General features: G+C 45.9%; 1 protein-coding gene across 1 annotated transcript in view; it reads right to left on the bottom strand.

Annotated features, from left to right (window-relative positions):
- PCNX2 (pecanex 2) overlaps positions 1–17,313 on the bottom strand; it is a 302,267-nt gene that overhangs the window by 20,367 nt on the left and 264,587 nt on the right. The window contains exons 26-28 of the mRNA XM_021696119.1: positions 12,451–12,704; positions 5,783–6,016; positions 4,186–4,298 (exon numbers count right to left, since the gene is read on the bottom strand). Coding sequence (XP_021551794.1) covers positions 4,186–4,298; positions 5,783–6,016; positions 12,451–12,704 — 601 coding nt within the window. The remainder of the gene's footprint in view (positions 1–4,185; positions 4,299–5,782; positions 6,017–12,450; positions 12,705–17,313) is intronic.

Here is a 17,313-nt window from a genome sequence, read left to right as displayed (position 1 = left end):
ACTTTAACAGACATGTAAATCCAGAAGTGTACCACCTATGAATGGGAATGTAGCATATGGCAAAAGGGGTATTTCAAGTTAGTGGTGTTTTTAAAATGACGGAATCACTAATGAGGAGTTACTTAGCAAATGGTATTAGACTATTAGCTATCCGTTTGGGGAAAAAAAAAAATGGATCCCTATCTCCCATCACGTATGAAAATACATTTTACTTGAATTTGTTGGGAGCCAGTAGTCTAGTGGGCTCATTCTCCAACATATCCTACTGCTTTGCCAAGAATGCAAGACCCAGGCTATTCCCCAGCACCATGTTTGCAGTGAGCATCCTTGAGGGATGAAATGGCATCTCTCTCTGCTACAAAATGGCTGGTTCCTTGAGCTAAGTGCTCTTCTCCTGTCTTGGAAAATGGTGCTCTGCACCATTCCTGTGGGTCTTGGGGGCAAGAGAAACAGAAACAAACACGCTGAATCTCATGCTGCCCCTGTGCTGTGAGAAATAAGGCCCTTTGTCTCTGACCCAGGAGTCTCGTGTGCTCTGCTAGAATCCATGAAAATATAACAAGGTAGCTAATTACCTAAAAGGCAGAGTAAAAAGCAAATCCCAAGACCTGACAGGATTCAAAACAAAAATGGAAAGAAGTAAAACTATAGAAGTATCAGAGGAAAATAGGGGGTATTGGGCGCCTGGGTGGCTCAACCGGTTAAGCGTCTACCTTTTTTGGCTCAGGTCATGATCCCAGGGTCCTGGGATCAAGCCCCACATTGGGCTCCCTGCTCAGCAGGAAGCCTGTTTCTTCCTCTCCCACTCCTCCTGCTTGTGTTCCCTCTCTTGCTGTGTCTTTCTCTGTCAAATAAATAAAAAAAGTCTTCAAAAAAAAAAAAAAAGAAAGAAAATAGGGGGTATTATTTTTATATCCTGGAGCTGAAAAATAAAAAAAACAACACTTTTAAGAAAGACACAAAATCCTGAAATTATAATTTTTTAAAAAGGTGTTATAGATAAAAATAAAAGACAAGTGCACCTTGATAGAAAATATTTTTAACACATATTAAGATCATAATATGAGAGAATACCTCCCAAAACTCAGTAAGAGTCTAATAAAAATGGGTAAAGCACATAAATAGGCAGGCAATTCACACAAAAAATATGTGGCCAATAAATATGTAAAATGATCCTTACCTCACTATTAATAATAGAAATGCAAATTCAAATGAGAATGAGATAATATTTCACCCATGAGACTAGAAAATTTAAAGACCGAATCTCCAGCATTAGTGAGGATATGGCAAAACACTCTTGGTTAGATTACGAATTGGGGCAGCTCTTTTGGAGAGCCATTTGATTATATCTATAAAAATTACATTTAAACATTTTTTGAGCTATGGAATCATTTTCTTTTTTTTTTGCAACAAAACCAGTTATTGAATTCTAGCATATAAAATATAGAGCACAGCTGTTCGGGTGAAGTAGAGGTGGGGGCCCTGTCATGCTCCGTCTCACCTCCCCTCATGCTGCATCCCTCCCCACGTCCCACGACACAACCAAGTCAGAACTTCACGGACGTCAGGCCCAGGAACCACTGGGCCAGGGCGGTGTGTGAAATCAGTTACCTTTATTGGTCTTTGGACTGAAATGAAAGCACGCCACAGGATTTTGCTGTGGTATGGGACCGCTTAGTAAAGGGAACCAGTCCCAGATAATCAAATCTTTCCTCAGAGTACCGAGAATATTATTCCCAGATTTATCTCACCACTGTTTGGAACGAGCAGAGCTGACACTGAGTATGAGAAACTGTTTGAAACAAAGAAAATCCCATCAACTCAAGGTTTAAAAAAGCAGCTGTTGAGCCTGGTGCTTAATCAAGAAAAAAAATAAATAAAGCAGACCAGGCAAGAAACACCTGGATCAGGAATAATTGAACAAGCTACGCGAAGAGCAAGATTGAAGAAGTCTTTGCAAATCGCTTAGGTGGGAACTGAGATAATAAACCCTTGAAGCATTTTATCTGCAATTTGTACAGAAAATTCAGAATTTATTTGTTTAAAAAAACCGACTTCAAATGGATCAAACAAAAGATCGCTTGCCTGGATGCTAGGATTATCTGAAGACGGTGATTCCAGAATCCTCTGAAGCCCTTCCCCAACTGCATTCCCTCCTTACAGTTTTGTGAGGAGCCCCTGCTGTAGCCACATCATCCTGTTTTTACAAAGCCTACCTTTGAGCCTCCTGCTAGGCTTTCCATCATTAAATTAGGCCCCAGACAATAGACCACAGAGGGAATGGCCCAGGGTCATAGCAGGATGCTGAGTCAGGCAGGAGAAGCCCATCAGCTCCCTCCCTGGGGTATTTCCTAGAAAAGGTTTTAGCTCAGCACTAACGTGTAAGTCGCTTCTCTCACCTGTGAAGAAAATCAGGAAATTCGGAGATGTGGGAGTTGAGGGAATAGCTGTCACATGTTCCGACTACCTCAGTGCTGATCTTTACCTCTGAGTGACTCAAGGCTATGGCCTCCAGAGAGAAATGAAGAGACACGCCAACCACACCACTTCACCCCTTACCGACGCACAACACGTAACAGCTGATGCCCTTCCACAGCGTGGTGCCCTGGCTCCCCGCCGTCCCCTGAAGGAGGGCACCCTGGACTCACCAGAGCTTGTGAAGGTTAAGTCAATATGTGCATGGGTTTTGCCCTTCAGAAGATTATAATCCGGCCCACGAACACTCACTCCAGTTGAGTATCAAAAGAACCTGGTGTCAACGGTATGATACAGAAATCCCGAAGAAAGTGCAAGCAGAGGAGAAACCAGTGAGGGGAGCCTACACGGAGCTGCTTTTCGAGCTCCCTGGTTCTGTATGATGCTCAGCCTTGGCCACACACTGAAATCATTGGGGGGTGGGGGGGGTGTGAGTAATCCTCATGCTTGCACCCACCAACAGGGATTCTGATGTCACTCGTCTGGACTGGGGTAGGGCCTGGGCACCAGGATATTTAAAAGCCCCCCAGGAGACTTTAATGTGTACCCACTGAGGTGATCCTGACGGACGAGCAGAATCTAGAACACCCGGCCCCTGGTGCTAAGTACCCAAGGAGAAGTCTGAAACGGCCAGTGATCCTGGCGATAAGAACATCATTTCATGACAGCAGCTTCACGGGAGTAGCAGGAGCAGAATGCAAACTGGCAGCGGGGTGGTGGGGGCCAGTGAGCTCTGCGTCATTGGTGACGGAAACTTCCAGAGCTTGTTCGTGAATGCAAGAGAAGACTGGGTGATAGAGGGTGGAGGGTGAAAAGGCCAGGAGAGGATTTAACTTTGTTTTTGTTCTTTAAGAAGAGAAACTTGGAAATATTATTCATCCATAAGAAGAAGGAAATCTGGGGCGCCTGGGTGACTCAGTCGTTAAGCATCTGCCTTCGGCTCAGGTCATGATCCCAGGGTCCTGGGATCGAGCCCCGCATCGGGCTCCCTGCTCGGCGGGAAGCCTGCTTCTCCCTCTCCCACTCCCCCTGCTTGTGTTCCCTCTCTCGCTGTGTCTCTCTCTGTCAAATAAATAAATAAAATCTTAAAAAAAAAAAAAAGAAGAAGAAGGAAATCCTACCATTTGTGACAACATGGATGGACCTTGAGGGCATTATGCTAAGTGAAGTCAGTCAGAGGAAGGCAAATACCGTATGATCTTACATATATAGAATCTAAAAAAACAAAATGAAAAAACCAAGCTCATAGATACAGAGAACAGACTGGTGTGTGCTGGGGTGGGCGTAGTGGGGGGACATACGAAATGGGGGTGAAGGTGGGCAAAAGGCACCAACTTCGTCATAGATAAATAAGTCATGGGATGTAATGTATGGCGTCGTGACTCTAGTTAATGATACTGTATCACATACTTGAAAGTTGCTAAGAGAGTAAATCTTAAAAGTTCCCATCACAAGATAAAAGGTTTGTGACACAGAAGGATTCTGTACCCAGAATCCTGGGGATTTAGCTACTCTGTATTAGTGCCATTTCCAAACGTAGAACTCCCAAAGGTCACAGTGATCCAAAAGCCTCCTTATGAGCCCAGCATAATTTATTATGGCAAGAACTATCTACATAAGCAGTCCAACTTTAAAATAAAGAAAATGACTGACAAAAATCTGTCAAAAACATAAAATCCTGGTGTCTGTACCAACTGTTCCTTCACGTACCTGAGAGCCATGTTGTGGGCTGCCGTTCCCAGAGCTCTCCTCCCCAGGATGCACAGGGCAAAGGACAGGGTCACTAAAGGAGAGTCCTCATCGCTGTCCAGGTTCTTGGAGGGCTGAAAGAGCAAGGATGCTAATTCAACTTTCCCCAGGGTCCCATCATGCACCGACACAGAATCATATCCCAGGGGGCTTTGCAAGTCAGCCACTGTGGTCACTTGGTCCAGTAGCATGCCCCAGGGATGGAGAACCCTCTGATTCCTGAAACACTTTCTCTTGTGGTTGGACATGGAAAAAAATTTGAAATGAGGAAGCTACTTTAGGGGAGAAAAGAGGCTACCATGTGCCTTGCTGACCTAATTCTCTGGAATTTTGAATATGGCACTTCACAGGTGAGGATGGGGGGAGCTTACAAATGAATGCCCACCTTACCACAGGGCAGGGGTGTGACTAGCAGGGAGGGAAGGAGTACAGGAATCATGGGCAGGTGAGGGTTTTCTGTTTTCCCTACAATGAGGAGCCCTGAATTGACCATAAGTCCACAATAAACAGCTAAATTAAAGAGGTCATCCAAAGTCAGCTTAAAAAATGGGTGGGGGAAATGCAGAAGAAAGAGTCAAAATAGCTTTCACAAGAGAAATGAAATGATTTCATGAATGAAATGAGGAAAGAAGAGCACTATCACAAGGATAGCTAGGGATACCGATAGACTCTTTGAATACCTCAACCACCTGAACAGGCCAAGCAGGGGTTAAGAAATCAGCACACATTCTCCTTGCTGCATCTGGAGAAAGCAGATTCTGTCACCTGCTCCTTCGACACCTGTTTTCAGTCACTCACGAAAAGGTCAAGGAACTGGATTAGGGTTGTAATTTGGTTTGTCCCCACAAGTCATCGGGTGACATACTTCACTACTGAGGAGCTTGTTTTCAACTTGAATCTACTGTCTCCATCAACGGCATCCTGATCCAGCTTTTCAAACCCCAGGAAGCAAGGTCAACCAACTCCCTCCCTTTGCTTCCCTTCCCTCTCTCCTCCCCTTGCTCCTCCTCCTTGCCAACCCTCCTCCTCTTCTTTTGAGAAGCCGTCATTGTCCTTGGTTTCATTTCTAAGAGGCTGCATTCATCTCCAGAAGTGTCCCCCGCACGGGAGCAATAATGCACAAGAGACACAACTGTGCGAGTGGGTTGGACCATCTTGATTGCTAAACAGATTGGTTGCCTGTCCATGATTCAATACGTCCAGTAACTCCTTTGCATTTCAGCACAGATATCCTTTGTACGGAAATCTCAAAAAGCAGCTCTACGCAAAGAAGTTTCCAGAGTTTGAAAGCCATGCCAGAGGCTTAAAACCGCACTATGCCTGAGAACAGTAGAGAGGGAGATACACCTTCAAGGCTCCTTCACTGGAGACAAGGTATATGACTTCTTCCTTTAAAATTTTGCTTAAGTGTTAAATAAACATTTATCAAAATACCAATGTTCTCTCTCCACTATGTTATTATCGTCTACCATACAGTATTACAAGAGGTGGACTTTATAAATGCTCCTTGTGTTTTATATTTAACCCAACACCTCTGGCCCCCACCTCCCTGACCTACCTCTTGTCTCTTCTGTGCACAGTACTGAATCCATTCTAGATAAACGTTACAGTAGCTGGCGCGGGTTATCCCCTGGAGACACGGGACGTAGTCATCATCAACGTTAATGTTGAACATGGCAAGGTCACGCTCGATGTAATGCCACTTGGCAAAGGGCTGCAGAGACTTCAGAAGGGATTCGTTTTTGATCCAGGAGAGAAGTTTGGGGGACGTTACCATATAGTATATTATACTCTGTGGAGAGAAAGCAAGATTTTGAGCCCTTATAGCCATTCTAAAGACAGAACGACTTTTTATTTATTATATCTCATAAAGTCAATCAATGTCAGGGATTGACATGTGGTGTCATTGTATTTCCTGCTAGATTTTTTTTTTAAAGATTTTTTATTCATTTATTTGAGAGAGAGAGAGAGCATGAGTGGGGTGAGGAGCAGAGGGAGAAGCAGACTCCCTGCTGAGCAGGGAGCCGGACTTGGGGCTCGATCCCAGGACCCCGGGGCAGACACTTAACCAACTGAGCCACCCAGGTGCCCCTTTCCTACTAGATTTAATGCATAGGAACTCACTTGGGACATTCTAAAATGTCCTCTCTTATGGGTCACCACAGGGATGAGGGAAGTGAGAAGAACAGAACGTTAACAGAATGTACCAGGACAGAAGTTCCGTGGTGAAGAAGAATGACAGCCAGCCCAATCCTTTCTGAGAGAGACACACAAAAGCACCCTTGGGTTACTGCAGGCTTCTGTGGATGCCAAGCATGGCTGATCCAGCCGAAAGAGACTGGGGCAGACCCTCTTCCGGGACCCCAGCTCAGGAGTGTTTAATGAATGAAAACACCAAAGTTCTTATGGAAAGTACTTATGATGTAGAATTGTTGAAAAACACACATGCGTACGTAATTCCGGGTTCCCAGACGGTGGACATCTGTGATGCTTTCCCAAATAACCCGTGTTTTCCCCTCCATCAGACACGCCACTTAGGAATCCCAATTGGCGAAAATGCCACTGTCGGGCCTTCTCATTCTGAGTCACAGCTTTATTGAAAGCCATCTTGTCGTTCATGAATGAATTCCTCCTTCAGAAAGGCTAGCTCCCGGCCCGGAGAAGTCAAAATACAGCAGAGAAGGTGAAAATCCAGCTCCAATACAGGCACATCAGCAGCAGATGGGAGAGTACACCTCCCCTGCAACCTTCACTGCACTTTATTACCACGGGCAAATAGACATGGTGCTCAGTGCCACTGAGGCTGCCCGCCTCCCCCCCAAGCCCTCCCCCTGCTCCGGTAGCCTGGCTTGCATCTCACCTGGGAATCACAAGCAACAGGGAGGGGTGGTATTTGGTGCGAGGAGGCAGTGATGTACGCTCTTATGGCCCCAAACCCTTAATCGATGGCGTTCTCTGATCGTAGACACACGTTCCTCCCGAGGGAGAAGACAGACAGGAACGCACACGGCCTGGGCCTGGCCAGGGCTTAGGGGGTTGGCATCTGTGACTTGAGTGGGCAAAGACACTTTTCTAGGCAGCCTCCTGCCTTCTCTCCAGCTCTTCCCTCCCTTCAGCTGGGCCGTGAAATCTGGAGCACCGAGGTCGGAGGTTGCTGAGGAGTGTCTGATCTCAGGGTGTCTGAGGAGTTTGAGCAGGTGGTCCCCGGACTGGGGCCAAACAACGGGAAAGGCCTGACTAAGCCGTTCTCCGCTGTTCGGACCACCAGCAGCCTGGACTTTGGGAAGGCTAATCTGTGGCTCATGGCGTGTGGCCTTCCTTCTTTGAGGCATATTCCCTATTAGGCTTCATAGCCCACCTGACCCCAAAGTGGGGGAGCAGGGGACCCCAAATGACATCCAAGTTCATGAACTATCACATTTCTGCAGCACTGCGCCCAGGACAACCTTGCTGGCCTGGAGAAGTCCCTTCAGGGTAAGGAGGGAGGGGACAGAGAGGGAGGGAAGGAGGAAGAGGCCACAGGAAGCTGAGTGGGAGGTGGGAAGGACAGAAGTGCTAGCAAAGCGCACTTCTTTTCATTATTTTGAGGTTTAAAATGAGCGAGTGCACATGAAGAACTCAGCACAAGGCCTGACGTCTCTGCCTTCCCTACCCAGGGGGCTTGAGGCCCAGGGAGCGAGCAGCAGGCTCAGGTGAGGTCTGGAGCAGGGGTGAGGCCACAGATGACATCAGGGGCCAGGAGAGACCGCTGAGTCTAATGTTCAGAAACGTCAATTCTGACTCTGGAGGGTTTTCTACTGTCTGCTTGCTGGCAGGATAATTTAAAGCTTCTAGGAGGTAGGCAGTGTAAGCAGTTGACCCAAAGTTACAAGCAGAACAGGATCCATGCCCGTGGCCAAAGGCACAGCGTCTCTGCTGACAATTACAAAGGCCACAAAGAAATTGGGTCTGCATGAACATCTGGCTCTAGCAAACATCTGGTCTAGTTTTTCCCAATATGTCCCAATTCCATGAACCAGATAGGAACAACAAACAAAACTCGAAGGACGTTTACCTTTTCATTCCTTTCTAGCGGGGGAATGAAAATAACCCCCTCGACCGATGAAGTCAGAATAGTTAACAAGGACTTCGAATCCCAGAGGCTAAAACTTCCTCCCCTAGGTCTGGCAAAGTTTTGCAGTGTCGACTTCTCAGCACACCCCCAGCTGGGCTCCTCCTTCCCTCCGCTCCTGCCCCTCCCCCCAGTGCATGAGGAGAATCTGCTCCTCTTGCCCAGAGAACACAGAACACACCCAATCCTTGCAAACCATGCCCCGTTTCTACTTGATTTAGGCAGAAATTCTGTCAGAGAGACGGAGTCAATGAGCAGTGTGCAATCCTTCAGAATCTATCAGGATGAAATGGGTACAACACTAAGTAAAACTGAGAAGTAAGGCTGGAGAAAATGAATTGATGACATAGAACCTGATCCATGTTGAAAGCAAGACCTCTTCTGAATTAATTCACCGTATCTGGCTCCTCCAGCAGGGATTCTCCTGGTTTCTCATTTTAATTGTAGATCAGCATATTCTATCAGACAGCGCGTTCTAGGAGAGGGGCCCTGGCAGGCAGCCCCCCACATGTCCAGGTTTCGTGCTCCCCATTCTGCAAGGCAAGCGATAAGCCCCTCTCCTTTCTGAAAGGCTTGGACAGGAACAATGGCAGCGGGAAAACCTGGCCCTCACTGAAAGCTGATTTCTTGACTGCTAAGAGGGTTTTGATCACTAATAAATGGAGGGAAGGAGGAGAAGGCACCAGGGAAAACCTCCAGTTGTCAGGAAGGAAATGATTTCAAATATATTCATAGAGGGTGGCGGAACTGACCCAGTTTATCAGGAGATTAAAAAAATCCTTTTGTGTAATGGAATTATTCCAAGCTTTTCTTCCTTTTTGATTTGCCGGCCCAATAAAAATAATATTAATGATAAAAAGAATGAAACCAAGTTCTTGCAACTTGAAGCAATCCAGCACTACAAAGGTGATTCTGTTCACCACGTAACCAAAGCCAAAGAAGAAAACACTCATTAGTTTTTTACGCTAAAAGACTGCTTCTCCTGTTCTAACAGCCACTCGGCACGCCTGACATTTTCTTTAACTAACTCCGGCGGGGAATGAGCGCAAGTTCTGAGCTACCCCTCACCAAAGGGTGGGCAAGCACTGAGTGCTGTATTTAGAGAAAGCCTCGCATGAACAGCCCCGTCGGTGTAGATGTGAATTAACCAGGAGGCGCCGTGAGACCCCATCAACCCCCACATCTCGGCCCTTCCTGAGCACTGATTTGGAATTTAAGAGAAATCTGTTTCTATTGAGCACAAATACATCTGTAGTCCTTCCCAAGCCTCATTGTATATTAAATCACTTAGGAAACTAATTCAAAAATACAGGTGCTAGGGCCCCTCCCCAGGCCCATGGAATTGGAATTTCTGGGTAGGACGTGCAAATCCATAATTAGCTGGCTTATTCAGGGAGTGCGATGTCACGGGGCTGCCCCTAGCTCGTGAGAAGCCCCCCACCAGGTAGCGAACCATTGCATTGTGTGCCTCTCCTACCCCACCTGAAACTCTCATGTTGGCATCGCTCCCCTTTCTTGGAAAACAGAGTTAAAGGCATTGTTCTCCCACAAACTAAATATTACCCTGGCAGGTTCCAGGTGCCTGGGGGTGCTCCTTCAGCCTCTGCCATTTGCACATTATCCTGGACTTGTTTATCAGACTGCAAACTGCCATTTTAGAAAACGTACAGGGAATTGGGAGGCATGTTTCTTGGAGTTAGGAGAGGAGGAAAGGGAATATCGATTCACTTACTAGTTCAAGGGAGGGAAGCGTTAAAAAGCAGGTCCCAGGTAGTGCCCCGAGGCCCCTGGAAAAGCCAAGAGAGTAAACCCAGAAAAGGTATCTCATTCCTTCTCTCTCCCTTCTCTCTCACCCATAGTGACTTGCTGTGGCTCCACCATGTGAGCCAGGTCCGCCCACCTGTCTGGCTCATTGAAAGGCTGTTGATGGGGAGCTCCCGATTCACAGAGATGCGGCTCACTATTGAACCCCATTCTTAACACGAATGCCTACAGCAGGTCACTCAGACTCTTGCCGACATCTGAATCTCATCCACCCAGACTGGTATGGCCTGGACCCAGGATCCATGTTACCTTTGTTCATCCCGTCCAAAAAATGCACCGGACACTGCCCTATGCAAGTCATCACACTGAACTCTGGGGACCCAGAGAGCAGTCAGGTGTGTGCGGCTCCCGTGCTTAGGGAGTCGCTGGAAGGTGAAGTAGAACAGATTTCAGAGCAAGGCTAGGTGAATGTTGGCACGGGCCCCAGGGTAGCTTGTGTGCACGTGGAATGAGGAGAGAGGAGCTGGAGGAGGATGCCTGGCAGGGGTGGGGGCGGGGAGCACAGGGGAATGTTTGTGCAAAGGGGGGGGCGATGGGGGCAGGGTGGAAACTCTACTGGAAACAACAATGGGGGCTCTAGACGATTTGTACCTGGGTTCCAGGCTGCCCAGAATGCGTGTTCTCCAACCCCTCACAGCTGGCATGGACAGGACGAGCTTCTGGCCCCCGGGATATAATAGGGACATACTGTGGCAGCTTCCAGGAGGCTTTCTAGGGGACCGGAGGTGCATGCCCTTGCTCTTCATTTCCTCTGTTCTCTATTCCAACCATTTAAGCTTCCATCTTGGAACACGAAGTTTCCAAAATGGTAGACCTGGTGGCTAGAAGGAACCTGGGTGCCTAGGACTTCCTGCAATGGAGCTATCACCCCATTCTTCATTTATGTGTGAGAGAAACATACTTCTCACAGGACCATACCACCGTTCTTTCAGGACCCACTGCCAAATCTACTACCAGTTGATACACTGAGCTTCCTAGGATTGACTCTGTAGGAAAAACTTCTTGCAGCCTAGTTTACAAGGTGGAGGGAGCAAACTGTGGAGTTAGGAAGCAGGAGCTCACCACTCCCTGATTTGCTTTCCAAATCTTCCCCAATGTATGTAAGGCTGGGCAAAACACCTACAGTTTTGTGTGAGGTATGGATGGAAATTTCTGCATCCCTTCAGGATGCATGAGGGTGGTGAGTACAAGCCACTAAATCTGTTTTAAATAGTCAGCACACGAAAGCATTTCACAAACATTTCTCGTTGCAACTGCTTTGGGATGTGATAATTAAGAGTTATTTAACCTTCTGAATTTTCACAATCTGTCTTCTATTTCCTGTAAACTTTAGTGGTATTGGTGCACACGTGGGGCTCTCCTAAGTAGCTCCGAATTTCTAAACGTCTTCCTTTTCAGTTGGTGGGAACCCCTGAAGCTTCAGGCACCCGTGTTATCTTTCTGTTTTGTATTTCCTCATTTCTGCTGGACCCCCTCTCTCAGCCTCAGCTGGCAGGAAGTCTGAGATCTCAGACGGATGAGTGTCCTCCTTGTAAATGGCATTAAAACGTGGGCCCCTCTGAGGGCCAGGCTCCAGGGCTCCCGCCATGCAAAGAGCTCCCTCAAAACAGGAACCATCACAAAGACTTTCTCAGCCTTGGCTGCTCCCACTTGTCCCTCCCCCTTTAGCAAGCGCTGTCGCTCCATTGGGCTTTTGCACCCTCGCTCGAAGCTCACATTAGTTCTCTGGGAGACTTAACTCCAAACAGGGACATTTTCTGAGTTGAATACAGGTTGGGCAGACATGGATACTGAGCAACGGGAAAAATATGTGAGCGAGAAAGGCTGTCATAACTAATCCTAATTGGACCATTTTACTATATGTTTGAGTTTTCATTTTAAGCTTAAAAAATAATTCTGGTTCTAAAGTGGAAATGGCAGAGCATTTCAACTGATACTTATAACACGTAAACATGGAGCCTTGGTGATGTTTTCAGGACGTTGCCATATATCATCGCCATCCTCCCCCTAGCTCGGCTGGGTTAGAAGTGAAGAAACAGATCTAGGTAAGAAAAGGAACTGCCTATTAGTGCCCAGACTTGAACAGAGACTCAGGCCGTGAACTCCAGGCAAAACAAAAGCCCTGGAGGATTTTTCACAAAACCAATGGTTCCCAAACTTAGCAGGGGCTCAGATTCAGAAGATAAGGAGAAGCTTCAGAATCTAGCTTTTTGCAAAGCTTTTCAGGAGCTCCTCGAGTCAGCCCAGAACTATTACTCAGACAAGTGTCTGGGGCCCCAGGGCAGCGGTACCTTGATGTAGTACCGGATGAGGATCCTTCGGAGGTCAAACACCTGCAGCATGGTGGCTGCATTGTTGTCTATGATGCTGTAGCCCTCCAGGATGTACTGTGTCCGTGTGATCTCCCAGGTGAGCCAGCGGAGGTGAAATGCGGCATTGCAGGACAAGAAGTGCGGCAGGTGGCCCGGTTTGCAGCAACAACAGCCTCTGTCCTCCTCGTCGCCTTCCATGATGGCCTCGACCTCCCTCTGCTGGCAGTAGGTTCCTGGCAGAGGACAAACACGACAGAAGTTATACAACGAGTCATTGGGGCACCTCGGCTCAGAATGGACTTTTCCCTTTGCCTCCTCCATTAGAGGGGAAGATGCTGAAGAACGTCTGGGAATCAGGAGAAGTGTTTAATTCTTTAATTCCCACATGAGTCACAATGCTCATCATTAATTCTTTTCTTCCTTTGTATTCATTCCGACTGCCACCTCCTCCCCATTTTGTGTGTGTGTTAGAGGAGACAGACTTTCATGGTGCTCATGGACACCAATGGTTGAAATGCGGGATGGTTATATCCTTGAGTTCCCTTTTCCAGAAACCTGCAGGTCACAGCTGAGCACATAGGAGGCTAAACAAAAGTGGCAGGTGGAGATGTCTGAGAGTAAGTTTGGTGCATGCTGAAGTATTTTCAGGAAGGAAGGCTCCCTGCTTCTTTCCCTGGAAGAGCTCCATTGCCAAATGATCAGGGCATACCACCCATGCTACCCTGCCTCGCATACCACCTCACCTCACGTGACTGAGGGCAGGATGTGGGGGGCCCTGAGTACATTTCCAAAGGAGTTCATTCCAAAAACAGCAGAAGATTATGGGTATTAACCATTTCTGAAAATGAGACAGCCTATCTTCCTCAACCTCTTTGTCAATGATTTGAAGGGAAACATACAGAGTATGCCAATGACATGAGTTACTGGTACCACCTGCAATGCAGAGCTGTGACCTAAAATTATCTCCACAGATGGGATGGTGGACTGAAAGTGATATCCTGAAAGTTAATAGGAATACATGGAATAGCCTGCATCTAGTTTCAAAAAAAACCAGCCACATGATTTGTGAATATCTAGTAGCACATTTAACAAATACTTGAGCAGTTTCATTGATCGTACGTATGAGCCAGAAGTAAGAAAAGGAAAAGATCCTACTCGGAATAGGTTGAGAAGCCTTTGGATGTTTTTAGCTTAGGAGAAATGTAGTCTGATTTATGTTACAGGAGATGGTGCTGGCTGCTTTTCAGAGAATGGACTGTAGAGGAATGAGGGGTGGGAGCCAGGGCATCGGTTACTTGGCTGATAGTTAACACAGATGAGACAGTGGTGATCTAGACAAAGGCCGTTGGGGGAGGTACGGAGAAGTGATTAGATTCTGGATCTCTCTGAAGGTAGTCTGATAGGATTTGCAAACCAATTTGGATATGAGATGTTGAAAGGATGCACAAAGAATGGTGTGAAGTGGTCTGACCTGAGCAAGGTGAAAAGTGAAATTATCCTTCACAGAGGAGGGCAAGATCATGGGGGGAGCAGCCTCTGGGTGGGCAGATGGAAAGATCAGGAATTTTCTTTTGCCTATGTGAAGTTTTAGCTGTTCGCTATTAATCAAAATGGAGATGTCAAGCAGACGGTAGGATGAAGAAATCTGGAGTTCAGGACAAAGGTTCTGGCAGAGATTTATAACATTTGAGAGAATTATCAGGAGAGAGGGGCTATTTAAAATAATCTGGGGAGAGGAGGACAGGTCTGAGAGCTGAGCTCTGAGTGTTCCATTCAGAGGTTGGGGATGTGAGGTGCTACTAACAAAATGATTGAATAGAAGTGGCCCGTGAGGTCAGAAGAAAACCAGAAAATAGCAAAAGTCAGTTAAAAAGGAAAATAAAGAGTTTCAAGGAAGAGGGAACATCAGCTATGTTAAATGATGCTTATAGGTCAAATTACATGAGGAATTAACTGTTAGATTTGACAATACAGAGGTAAAAGATAACCTTTGCAAGAGATTTCAGTGTCATGATGGGTGGGGGAGAGGATGCCCTCTTGGAGCGAGTTCAAGACAGTGGGAGAGGAAAAAGCAAGGACAGTTAGTGTAGGCAACACTTCTGAGGAGTTTAAAAATCTTTATGACTTTATTATATTTTTTACACATATGTTATAATGCTTGATATTGTCCCACAGATCACTGGGTCTCTATTTTCTTTAAACGTTTTATTATTTGCATCAGTTTGAATAGTTTCTATTGCCTTGTCTTCAAGTCCACTGATCTTTTCTTCTATCCTCTAAATGTTTCACCTCAGACGTTGTATTTTATTCATTTCTGGAATTTCTCTTTTTCTCCTATTGATAGTCTCCATCAGGTCATTCATTATGATAATTTTTCCTCAGACTTCCTAAAACATATTAATAACTGTTTGAAACTTCTGTTACCTCCAACATCTTTGGCTATGTTTCTATTTATCATTTTCTTTTCCTGGTTATGGGATTCTTTTCTTTGGCTTCTTTTCATATCTAGAAACTTTTATTATATGCTGTATATCGTTGATGCTATAGTGTTGACAGTCTGGTCTTTTTTTAGAGAGAGTTATGTTCTCTTAAGGGGTTCATTTATTTGCACATCAGCTTGTCATCTTGATCCTTTTGAAACTTGTTTTTAATCTTTGAGAGTGTCTAGAGTAGATCTCTAGGGTGAAGATATCTCTACTTTTAAAGTCTTTCCGGGGTCTCGGTTGAATTCCTGGGATGTTCGACAAGGTAGTCTCCACTGGATGATTCTTGGCACTGTTAAGCCTCCATATTCTCCACATAGCTCACACCTCCCCTGTTACTATTCTCTGCCAGGACTCGTCTCTAACATTCAGCAGGTTAATATTCATCCAATCACTAAGGAGGATCCCAGTACAGATTTTTGCCATACCTTCTCTGTGAAATTCACTCCTATCTGCTACTATGACCCACAAAGTCCTGCTATATTAGCGATCCAGAACTCTGATTCTCTCTCCCTAGCTCAGCAAGACAACTGTATTGTTTGGATGCTGCCTCCCCCTCATACAGATAGGAAAGGGCTTCCAGGAAGAGAACAAGGGTAATTATTATGGAGCTTACTTTGTGTGTCTCCTTTCTCTCAATAATCAGAGCCTTGCACTGTCTGTTCAATACCTGAAAGCTGTTGATGAATACATTTTTCCCAGTTTTATAATTGTTTATGGCAGGAAGGATAGTCCAGTACTGGTTACTCAGCCATGGCTGAAAGGGTGACTCTCTGAATCATTCTACATGTCTTTTGAGCCTTAATTCAAACATGAAAACTGTCCCTACTTTCATTTCCATACCATTCATTTTTTCCAAGATCCCATATCATTATTCACAGTGCCTGGTACATAGTGGGTGCTAACAAAGTGGTTGGTGGGATGCCTGAATGAATGACTGAATGAATAAATAAAAGAAAGATGTTAATCCAGATCACTGTATGCACAGGCAACAGATACCTATTGAGAAAATGCACAGCAGATTACATTATGCACGTGGCAGATAAAGTCAATGTTGGTACTAAGCTTCTCTTATAGTACAAATGAATGGGTCAGAGATGGAAAACTACAATCTTCAAATAATAATGTACACACAGAACTGTTAGGATAACAGGCAATGAAATAGGAGTCGACCAGGAAGGGGTTGTATAACATAAAGTGTAACGGTGAAGGGCTGATCCCAGATCTTGTGATTCCATTTGTCTTTCCCCAAAACTTCACTGCTTTGGGTCTTAGGTGAAAGCAGTCTTTTTAAACATTTCAAGGGTCTCTTAGCTCATTCTGCAATATAAAACCATAGAGATGTATATAAATACATACATGAACTATAAGCAGTGAGTAATTCAGACTGCATGCTCTGGGGCTTCCAGAGTGAGCAATGACCCCAGTGTCCTAACCGATCTGCCCACTGGGACCCTAGGATGGCAGGCACTAGACTCCGGGCGTGGCAGATGTTCCATCCACCAAATGGCCACTAACCACACTGGTGTTCTGCCAGTAAATAATGTAATTCAGCAAGAAACTCTCTTTCAATGAAGAAGTGAGGCAGTTCTTAGGCTACATAAGGAAGAAGCAGAGAGGAGGATTTTCACCTCAAATAGATGAACAAATCTGGTTAAATGACATGTCTCAAAAATCCACATTTCTTTCCAATTTCTCTCTCCATACTTCTCCATCCAGGCATTTATCATGTGGGGCTGAATGTCAGGGTTGGTTTTTTTCCCTCTTACATCAAACAAACTAGAAGGTGTGTGTGTGTGTGTGTGTGTATGTGTGCCCGCGTGTGTGCCCGTGCGCATGCGCGCGTGTGCATGCGCACCATACAATGCAGAGTTTAGATTTCCACCACATGAATGAGATAAGTAAAACCACACACCATGAGGAACAACACTGACGAAAGGACAGGTGAGGACACAGTGTGCCATGAAGGACCGCCACTCAACAGAGACATCATAACTGCTGCAGGCTTTTAATTAACAGTTAAGGTAGGTGCTGAGACCTTCTCTTAGGAACAAAAGATGCAGGGTCAGGATCACATTGTAAAAGAAGATGAAAATAAGAAACTCAGTCATTTCTGGACATGCACTAATTTGTTGCTCAAATGCAAGTCAAGACCATAGTCTTCTCGGAGAGGCTCACAGGGTTTAGAGCACATTCCCTCCAAAGGGAACCCCGGAGGCCAACTGTTCCCACACTGTGACCTCTCACACCATCGGTGTCAATGAATGACGAGTGGGCTAGGTGTTTCTGTCTGGTGTTTCCATTGAAACCGACTCTTGGCATCTTTTGTGTTGTGGTGTTCTCATGGTCTGTCAGCGGG

The sequence above is a fragment of the Neomonachus schauinslandi genome, chromosome 6, assembly GCF_002201575.2.
Source record: "Neomonachus schauinslandi chromosome 6, ASM220157v2, whole genome shotgun sequence".
NCBI lineage: Eukaryota > Metazoa > Chordata > Mammalia > Carnivora > Phocidae > Neomonachus > Neomonachus schauinslandi.
This window is presented reverse-complemented; position numbering and strand designations above follow the sequence as displayed.